The following is a 10,295-nucleotide window of genomic DNA, read 5'->3' as shown; positions in this document are numbered from 1 at the left end:
ACAAGGTCATCTAAACAACCCAGACTGGGAACAGGAATCTCCGAGACTTCACAAATCTCATTAGTTCTCTGCGTGTGCAGCCCAGGTGATGGGGAACTCACTACCTTCTGAGACTGTCCATGGGAAACTTCCCAATTTCCCAGCTTATTCTCCATTGTTTGCCATCTGGGGAACGTAACTTTCTAACAATTTAACCCCTAAATGAGACCAGAGCCCAATGTTATAGGAACATTTATGACCACATGTCTGGCTGAGGGAAAGAGTGACAACCAGCCAGGCCTGTGGAACATGGAAGCAGACCTTGGGCATTCTCAGAAGCAGAGAGGTGGGGCAGCACCCTGGCAAGGAGTGAGTTTCAGAATCACACAGGTGTCGTTCTGAGTTCTGTTCTCGCCATTTAGCAGTGACCTTGGGCAAATCACTTCATCTCCAAGCCTCACATAAGGACCAAATGAAATAAGCACAGAAAACACTTGGTGTCTAGCATCTCCACATCGTATTTGTGTGATAGACTGGAGCCAATATTCCTTGGGAAGGGGCATCCTCAGGGGGTGGAGGTGGGGCGGGGGGCGGAGCTCAGGGATTATTATCTGAGCATTAAAGGGAACATGGCCCTGGAACTTGGGGCTATCTGGATTGGCAATTGGTTTCCCTAAGTTGGGTTACTTCTATTAGTGGGTTTTGCTCAGAGAGTTGGTCCACAGAGAGGGAGGTTCCTGTCTGACATGCTGGCAGCTGGGGACTGTTTCTGGAGTCTATTGAGTTCTTGAGGGACTGTCCTGACCTTGCGAAAATTAGAACAAGCTTAACTGTACAAGCAGCACTTGGTTCCCTAAACTTGTTCATTTGATTTTCACTGGGAGATGACACTGGGAGATGGGTGTGGATTATGACCCCATGTAGCAAATGGGGAAACTGAGGCTTAGAGAAGGTAAGTATCTGGGTGTGTTTTTTAATATATATTTTTACTGATTTTTTACAGAGAGGAAGGGAGAGGGATAGAGAGCTAGAAACATCGATGAGAGAGAAACATCGATCAGCTGCCTCTTGCACGCCCCCCACTGGGGATGTGCCCGCAACCAAGGTACATGCCCTTGACCGGAATCGAACCTGGGACCCTTGAGTTCGCAGGCCGATGCTCTATCCACTGAGCCAGACCGGCTTTGGCAGTATCTGGGTTTTAAGGTTGAGTTGCTAAGAAAGCACCTGCGGACTCCCACTCCACCCATCACCGATTCCTGGTTCTTGAGTCCTCCCTCTGGTGCTTGGGCCAAGACACTAACTGCTCTGCGCCTCAGCGCGCCAGCTTCCCTTCCTAACTCCCAGATGCCTCCCCAGGCTCCTGCCACTCTGAGGTGCAGCGTCTATGCTTCCCGCAGCACCATCAAGCCCATGGGTCCTGCATTCTCTTACCCATTCAACAAGCACTAGCTGAGGATCAAAATATTGTGTGCCAGGCCTGGTGCGAGGTGCTGGGGTTCCAGAAATGAACAAAACACAGCCTCAGGTTCACAGACTGGTGGGGAGAAAACACATCATCAGCTGTTTCTAAAACAGTGTGATGTACAGAGAGATGGAGAATGAGTGCCTGGGGACTCCAAAGGAGGGCTGCCCAACCCTGTCAGGGTGTCCTGGTTGGCTTCCTGAAAATGTCATTTGAACTTTTCTAAAGGATGAGTAGAAGGTAGCCAGGACATGCAGCAGCAGAATCCAGGGGAGGGAGGAGCATGGCAAGTTCAGGTCTGTGAGCTGTTTGGGGACAAGCTATGAGAGCTGGTACTGGGGCTCGGCAGGGGCCAGATCACACGGGACACTGATTGTCAGGCTAGGATGGCTGGGCTCTGTCTTGTAGACGAGGAGCCACTGAGGCAGATGTTGGATCAGACTTGATTCTAAATGGGGGATGTTGGGGACCCAAAAGATGAGGGAGTCAGAAGACTGTGGCAAAAAAACACAACTATGACAAGGAGGAAGGAGAGGAGGGGATAAGTGGCAAAAATATTTAGGAGACAAAAATTGATGGGGCCGGGATGCAGACTGAATGTGGTAAGCACAGGAAAGAGTCCGGGATGACGCTCAGGATTTCTGCTGGGGTCCAGCGTAGACAACCTTGGGTGATGGGCGGGACAGGAAATGTTGGCTTCACTGCACAGAGGGGTAAACTGAGCCTCAGAGAAGTATAATACACCCAAGTCAGGGGTGCAGTACTGTGTATAGCAGTGGGTGTTCAGCCCTTGGGGATACCAGACAGCTTTCCCTGCCCCTGTGGGGCAGTCACTGGCTCAGAATCTTCATACCTACATCAGCTCTGAAGTTGAGCCGCTCGTGTCAGGATCTCCTTCCCTTACAACAGGACGTATTCACCTCTCAGGCCCTGGCTTTCTAAGCTGTACCATAGAGACTGAGAAATAACAGGAGCAAAGAACCTGGGCCTTAAGATTTTCAATCTTCCCAGATTGGTTCCCCACTCTCACAGTGCAGTCTCCTGCTAGCTCTCCCTCCTGGAGTGCTGTCTTTATTTTTATATATATATATTTTTTAATTTTTTTTTTAAATATATTTTTATTGATATTTTACAGAGAGGAAGGGAGAGGGATAGAGAATTAGAAACATCGATGAGAGAGAAACATCGATCAGCTGCCTCCTGCACACTTCCCACTGGGGATGTGCCCGCAACCAAAGTACGTGCCCTTGACTGGAATCGAACCTGGGACCCTCCAGTCCGCAGGCCGACGCTCTATCCACTGAGCCAAACCAGTTTTGGCTATTTTTATATTTTTAATATTGATTTTGGAGGAGAGACAGAGAGGGAGAAATAAGCCTGGATTTGTTGTTTCGTTTATTGATGCATTCATTGGTTGAATCTTGTATGTGCCCTGACTGGGGATCGAACCTGCAACCTTAGAGTATAGGGATGATGCTGACCAGGGCCCCTGGGGTGCTGTCTTTTTTGTTGTTGTTAATCCTGGAGGATATTTTCCCCATTGGTTCTTAGAGAGAGGAAGGGAGGGAGGGGGAGAGGAAAATTGAGAGAGAGAAGCATTGATGTTAGAGAGACACATTGATTGGTTGCCTCCCACATGCGCCACGACCAGGGCCAGGGATCAAACCTGCAACCGAGGTACATGGCCTTGACCAAGAATTGAACCCAAGACCCTTCAGTGCGTGGGCCGAGGCTCTAAACACTGAGCGCACCGCTGGGGTACTGCCTTTAAATGCTCCAGGACTCAATCACTGTTCCCCTTTTCTTCTGTTCTCAGTCCCTACAATAGCACTTCTCAAACTTTCATGTACACACAAATCACATGCAGATTTTGTTAAAATATAGATTCCACTTATAGGCAGGTCTGAGAATGGGCCTGAGATTCTGCATTCTAATAAGCTCCCAGATAATGCTGCTGGCCCACTGACCACACTTTGAAAAGCCCAGCCTCTTGTTTCTCCAAATTAATGATTCCTAAATTTACCCTTCCCATCCAGCCTTCTCTCCAGAACTCCAACTTCTCATTACTCTTAGCTGGCAGCTCTATTTAGATATTTAAAAAGCATCTCCCATCCTGGCCAGTGTCGTTCAATGGTTAGAGTGTCAGCTCTTGCACTGAAGGGTCACAGGTTCGATTCCCGGTCAAGGGCATGTACCTGGGTTGCAGGTTCTATCCCCACCCTGGTCAGGGTGCGTGCAGGAGGCAACCAATTGATGTGTCTTTCTCACATTGATGTTTCTCTCCTCTGTCTCTCCCCTCCCACCCTGCCTCCTTTCCACTATCTCTGAAAAGCAATGGAAATAGTATCCTTGGGTGAGGATTAACAAAAAAAATAATATATATAAAAGGCATCTCCCACAGAGTTCTCAAACCTGCTTTCCCCAACTTCTCCCTCAGTACTTACCTTCTCAAGCCAAAAATCTCAAAGTTAAAAAAAAAAAATTTACAAGATATCCTTTTTCTCTTAGCCTCTAAACCCAAACTCTCAGCAAGTGCTTTCTGCTTGACCTCCAAACACTGTCTGAGCTACTGCAGTAGCCACCGACCTGGTCTTCCTGCCCACCGCCTTCATCCCCATCAATTCTCTACACATCAGTTAGAGCAATCTTTTATTTATTTATTTATTTATTTTATTTATTTTTTAAAAATATATTTTATTGATTTTTTACAGAGAGGAAGGGAGAGGGATAGAGAGTTAGAAACATCGATGAGAGAGAAACATCAATCAGCTGCCTCCTGCACACCTCCTATTGGGGCTGTGCCCACAACCAAGGTACATGCCCTTGGCCAGAATTGAACCTGGGACCTTTCAGTCCGCAGGCCGATGCTCTATACACTGAGCCAAACCGGTTAGGGCTAGAGCAATCTTTTAAAAATGTAAATAAAATCATGTCACTCTCCTGCTTACTTAAGTTCTTTTAGGCCTTGCATCCCAATTAGAATTAAACCCTAACTCCTCACCCTGGTCTGAAAAGCCTCGAATGACTGCCCTCCTTCCTAACTTCGTCTTGTGCAATCTCCTGAACCTGACATCACAGCCACATCAGCTCGTTTCCTGGGCAAGCCCAGCCTGTTTCCCCTGGGAGCCTTTGTCCTGACTCGGCCCTCTGCCTCCTGGTCTTGGCTGGCATCTTCTCATCATTCAGATCTTAGCTTCTGGGTCATGTCCTCAGAGAGGCCTTCCCTGATCACCTCAATTTAACTCTGCATACTGTATGTCTTAACAGTAGTTGACCTTGGTTTATTAATTGTCCATTTTTTCTCTAGGAGGTTTCCTCACCAGAGGTAAGACCCATGAAAACAATGACCTTGTTTTCTATTTGGTTCACCAGCCACTGAAGCAGGACAGACAGGTACTCAGAAGAAGTTTATCATGTAAGGCAATGTCATTCCCTCTCTGAGCCTCAGATTTTCCATCTATAAAACAGGGATAAAAATAGCATCTACCTCACAGGGTTAAGATTAAATGAGATATAGCCCTAGCTGGTTTGACTCAGCAGATGGCGTGTCAGCCTGCAGACTGAAGGGTCCCGAATTCAATTCCAGTTAAGAGCACATGCCTGGGTTGTGGGCTCGGTCCCCGGTGTGAGGCGTGCAGAAGGCAGCTGATCAATGATTCTCATCATTGATGTTTCTATCTCTCTCTCTCTCTCTTCCTCTCTAAAATCAATAAAAATATATTTAATCTTAAAAAAAGATTAAATGAGATATACAGGTAAGGCCCAGGCACAGTGCCTGGTACTTGGTCACCAACCGATGGCTAATAATTCCATTACTGTTATAAACAGCATAATGGAATCCCCTGGCAGCAATGTGAGGGCAGGGCCAGCGGGACTCCACATGCTCTCCAAATGACCTGAGCTCCAAGTAGCTGGGCTAATCAGTCCTAGTCCATTACTCGTCCGTCACTGCCAAAGTCCTCACCTCCTGATAGCAGAGAGGGGGCAAATTCAGGGATGAAAAGTGGAGGCAAGCGTGCTTCAACTCAACTGTAAGTTTATTAGAAAGGCCATGGACAGGTGAACCCTGAGTTACCAGCTGAGGAAGAAATGAAAAAAAGCCCCTGCCCGCCTGGCCCACCCCACAGCCTCCTGTGTGCTCTGTCCTGTGGCAGACTCCAACAGAAGTCAGTCAAAAAGTGCATTCCGGATCCTCCTCTGACAGCGGCCCATCCTAACTGCAGGGGACCCATTGCTGGAGCTGATGTGGATGCTGGTGCCTGGAACTGGGTGCCACGGGGCCTTGGTCCTCTCCTCTAGCAGGAAGTGGTTCCAGACTCCCCAGCAGAACAGTATGGAAAAAGAGCTGACTGGGGATAGAGCAAGTTCTGCTAAGCAGCCAAAGGCTCTGGAAGTTGCTGCCTCGGAGGTGGGTGCAGATGGCTACAGAAGGCCAATCGTGGGGTTCCCAGGGTAGGACTGCAAAACTGCTCTAAGGAGTCTCAGCCACAGAGAGCCCTAGTGTGACTCAGTGCCCCTCCTGGGGCTGCACGGGGCTATTTCTGCTCCCAGAAAGGCAAATGGATCTTGTAAAAATCCATGGTGGCTGATGTCATTTTTCCTTTAAAAAAAGATAAGAGTTTGTACAGTGAATCGATTTCAACCAGCAGAGCCGGAGCCGAGAAGAGTCCGTCCTCGGGAAGGAGAAGGCACTTCTCACACCCTCACTGGGGTGATCTGGGCTGGCTGCTTCCGGGGCCCCTCAGGGCTCTGCTCCCTCTGGTCCTGTGGCTCAGGCCTGCTCTCTCCGGGAAAGATGCGCCTCCATCGAGCTAGCACTGCCCTGCAGCCTGGATGCCCTGGCCCCTCACAGGGTGGTGGACGGCAGCTTCCTCACCCGCCGCTGCGCCAGGATAGATGACTCGATGGGCTTCAACTGAGGGGTGGGCTTGGAGCTGTTGAGTGCAGAGTAGGTAGCTGCCATGGCTCCCTGGGAGAGAAGGTAGGAGGTTAGTTCACGATGATGGAGAGGTACAGGCGGGAGGAGGGACACGTGCTCCAGGGCCAGGCCTGCTCCTCCCAGTGTTCCACGGCCCACCCAGCCCCGTTAATCCAGCCTTGGTCAGTAGTCCTGCCTCCTACATCAGATGTGAGGGGCTGTGACCCCCGGAGGCCTGGGACTGTACTGTTGACACCTCTGCATGTTAGACCTGGGCTCCAGGACAGACAGACATGGCATCTCTTGACCCTGCCACCCCAAGTCCTTGCTCAGGAAAACTTTCCTTGGGCCCTGGATGCCCAGTAGCTGGGATACCATACCTTCACAAGTTGTAAGTCCTGATGGGATAGCTGGCTCTGAGGAAGCTTGTCCTTCTGGGTGATCCATGGGTGCTGCAGGACCTGCTTAGCTGTGAGGCGCTGGTGGGGGTCCACGTGTAGCATTTTGGACACCAAGTCCTGGGGACACAGTGGGCAAGGGGGTTGGTGGGAGGAGCCAGCAGGGGAGCCTATAGCTGTGTCCCACTGATGGGGACCCTCTCCTGTCTAAACCCTGCAGTAGCCCCTCCCTGCAACCCATTCCCCACTGCTCCAGGGCCTCCCTGAGCACAGGCCATTCTTTGGGACTTCTTCACTTTCTTTTCTCTTGCATCTTCTAGAAGCCACGCAGGAAGGTGGGAAGAACCTAGGGTTGGGTTGAGCAGACTCAGGTTCAAAATGTGACTCTTCTGCTCAACTGAGTATCCTGGGCAATTTACTTCAACTCTCTGAGCCTCTGTGTCCCCCCTGAGAAACAGAAACAACAATACCTGCCTCATCAGGCTGATGTGAGGTGCACTGCTCATTAAGGGCTCAACCTAGGGTCCAGCACAGAGGTGCCGTAACTGCAAACTTGCTCACATTGAAAGCGCAAACGTTCCCTCCTCTGAGAAGGCCTCTCTGCTTGGCATGGCCAGTAGCTCTGCTCCGTGCCTCTACGGCCTGTACCCCTGGCCAGGAAGACCCACTTCTCTCCACTGCCTGGCATCTCTGTTTCTTATATGCAAGCCTGTATCTGCCCCCACAGCAAGTTCCATAAGGCATAATCACAGCTCTCTGTCCCCTGCAGGCCCAGAACACCAGAAGAGCCACTGAATGATTACCCAGTTGACCAAACAAGGTGAGTGTGTGTGTATGTGTGTGTGTGTGTGTGTGTGTGTGTGTGTGTGTGTGTGTAGGCAGGCTGCCTGGGAATCTTCCACTTGGAAAAACGAGGCTTCAGGTCACCTGTTCGTGACCTGCTACAAAGCCCTCGGGTGGTCCCTGCCTCCCCACCCCAAATGAGCTGGGTCCAGCCTCAGACTCACCTTGGCTGTCTCTGAAACTGTGTCCCAATTTCCCCCACTGAGGGTGAACTTCCCACTGCCGATCCGGGTCAGGATTTCCTCGGGTGTGTCACTGGGTCCATTGGCGAACGGAGTATATCTGGAGAAAAGCCCACCCAGTCTGGGTATTGCCTCTGGACTCCATCCCGGGGTTAGGGGTGGAGGGCTGTGTCTCCCCCTTCAGACTGGGTATTCCCAAGGGCAGCATCTTTCTCCTCAAGGTGAAGCGTCCAAAGCTAGGGCCACATCCCTAACTTCAGACCTTCCTGAGGCAGGGCTGAGTTTCTCCCATCAGACAAGCACCACCCCAGCCCGTACATTAGGGCTGGGTAGTGGGAGGGGGCCCAGGCCAATGGGGCACTCACCCTGCCAGCATGGTGTACAGCAGAATGCCCAGGCTCCAGATGTCACAGCCTTCGTCGTAGCCCTGGCGCTTCAGCACCTGGCAGGAAGGAGGGCAGGGGAGTGTGGTCAGCCTGAGGGGCAGTGAGAAGTGCTTGCCTGCTACTCCCCAAAGGGGAGGACAGGGGCTCCGGCCATGGGCTGGACCCTCCCTTGGTCCTGGGCCAAAGCCACAGAGATTGCACGTCCTCACTCGCAGCTGAGGAGGTCAGGCCACTCACCTCAGGCGCCACGAAGTTGGCAGTGTAGCAAGGTGTCATGAGGAGCCCATTCTCAGCCCGCAGCTGCTTGGCAAAGCCAAAGTCACAGATGCGCAGGCACTCGGGGTTCCCAGACTCGTCTACGTAGAGGATGTTGCTGGGCTTGAGGTCCCTATGCACAACCTGGGGGCAGAGGGCGGTCAGTTCTCAGTGTGGGCAGGCGGCTGTGGCTCAGATCCACTGCCGGGGAGGGAGACTTCGGAAGATGGCCCAGAGAGAGGGCCCTAGGGAAGCAGAATCTGAAAGGAGGGGAAGGGGCTGAAATGAGGCCTTTGATGCTGCTGGTACTGCCCACCTGAAATCTCTATGTCCGTGATTACAGGGCAGCTCTGACGTCACCTATCCACACTCAACTCCCTTTTTCTCCCCTCAGTTCTGCCCTGCACACCATCTTACCTAATGGCAACTCCATCTTTCCAGCTGCTTGGGCCAAAATCTTAAGAGGCATTCTCGTTTTCTCATATACCTCAATCCATCCATCGCAAGCTCCATTGGCTCTACCATTAAAACATACCCAGAGCCCAAACACTTCTCAGCCCCTCTACCGGGAGCCCTGATTCCAAGCACCGTCATGCCACCGCTGGATTACAGCAACCGCCTTGCAACTGGCCTTCCTGCGTCACCCTCACCTCCTACGGTCTGTTCTAAACACAGCAGCCAGGGGAATAGTGTTAAATGTACGTCAGATCATGTCATCCCAGCCAGAAACCTTTGAAGGCTTCCCCTCTCAAGAGGAAAGTCCTTACAACAGCCTAGTGGCCCCACCTGATCTCTCCCCTGCCCGTCACCCACATCCCTTGTACTCTCTGGTCTTCTAGCCACACCAGCTTCTTTGCTCTTCCTTCCATATGCCAAGCACACTCCTGCCTCCGGGTCTTGCCTTGCCGTTCCCTCTTTCTAGAACACTCTTCCCTCAGGCATCTGCCTGATCCATTCTCTGTTTCTTTTAGGTCTCAGCTCACATGTCACCGTATCAGTGAGGCCTGGACGACGCCATATAAAATAGCCATCACCGAGAAGTGCTCCTGGTTTCCTTCTGCTTTACTTTCATCCAGAGCATTTACTACCATTTGACATATTTAGTTGTTTTCAGAATCCACCTACAGGAATGTAAGCTCCATGAGTATTTTGCTCACTGCTATATCCCAGCCTTTAAAAAGGTCCTAGCACATAGTAGGTATTCAATAAATATCTGTTGAATGAATGAATGAATAACACTTACTACTGAGACCTTATGCAAATGACTTTCCTTTGGCCCCCATTTGCTCATTTGTAACCTGAGAGGACTGAGCCTCTCCACTTTTCATCTTCCCCAATCCCTCTACATGGTTCTACTCAGTCACTCCTCTAACTATCACCTAATTATTGACAACTCAGATCTCTGATCCTAGCCCAGAACTTCCCTGAGTGCAAGCTCTTACAGCTGTTTACCAGGTGGTAACCACTGCATACTCCACAGACCCTCACACCCAACACAATCCAGATTAAGCTCTTCTCACCCTCCTGTTCCTCCTCCCATGAGCTCATGGTACCTCCCTAGGCACTGTCAAACCATTTTAATGGCTCTTTGCTACCTACAAGATAAAGTCCTCATCCCGTTCCAGGCTCATCATCCACTGCATCCCTCAAGCACCCTGAGCTCGGGCCCGTGGGGCTCCTTCAGCCACGAACAGTCCTGTCTGTCTGTGGAACGCCTGCTCGCCTCAAGCACCCAGCACAGAGCAAATGCTAAATGAATTCTGTTCAGTGAATGAACAAATCATACCTCTGAAACACGTAAGACCTTGCGGGTTAGATTCACTGCGTCTCATTGATTACTTGCCTTTATGAGATGGTCCTTTTATAGTC

At 50.8% G+C, this 10,295-nt stretch overlaps 1 protein-coding gene across 4 annotated transcripts in view; it reads right to left on the bottom strand.

Annotated features, from left to right (window-relative positions):
• Positions 1-5,460: 5,460 nt before the first annotated feature.
• Positions 5,461-10,295, bottom strand: part of RPS6KA1 (ribosomal protein S6 kinase A1) — a 40,102-nt gene continuing 35,267 nt past the window's right edge. For all 4 annotated transcript variants that reach the window (XM_080657901.1, XM_080657902.1, XM_080657903.1 and 1 more), the window contains 5 exons: positions 8,409-8,570; positions 8,151-8,227; positions 7,768-7,885; positions 6,743-6,880; positions 5,461-6,413 (listed from right to left, as the gene is read on the bottom strand). In XM_080657901.1, the coding sequence (XP_080514027.1) occupies positions 6,291-6,413; positions 6,743-6,880; positions 7,768-7,885; positions 8,151-8,227; positions 8,409-8,570 (618 nt within the window). In that variant the 3' untranslated portion in view covers positions 5,461-6,290. The remainder of the gene's footprint in view (positions 6,414-6,742; positions 6,881-7,767; positions 7,886-8,150; positions 8,228-8,408; positions 8,571-10,295) is intronic.

Source organism: Plecotus auritus (assembly GCF_963455305.1).
Source record: "Plecotus auritus genome assembly, chromosome: 2".
Classification (NCBI taxonomy): Eukaryota; Metazoa; Chordata; class Mammalia; order Chiroptera; family Vespertilionidae; genus Plecotus; species Plecotus auritus.
Note: the sequence above shows the minus strand (reverse complement) of the source record. Positions and strands in the feature narration are given on the sequence as shown.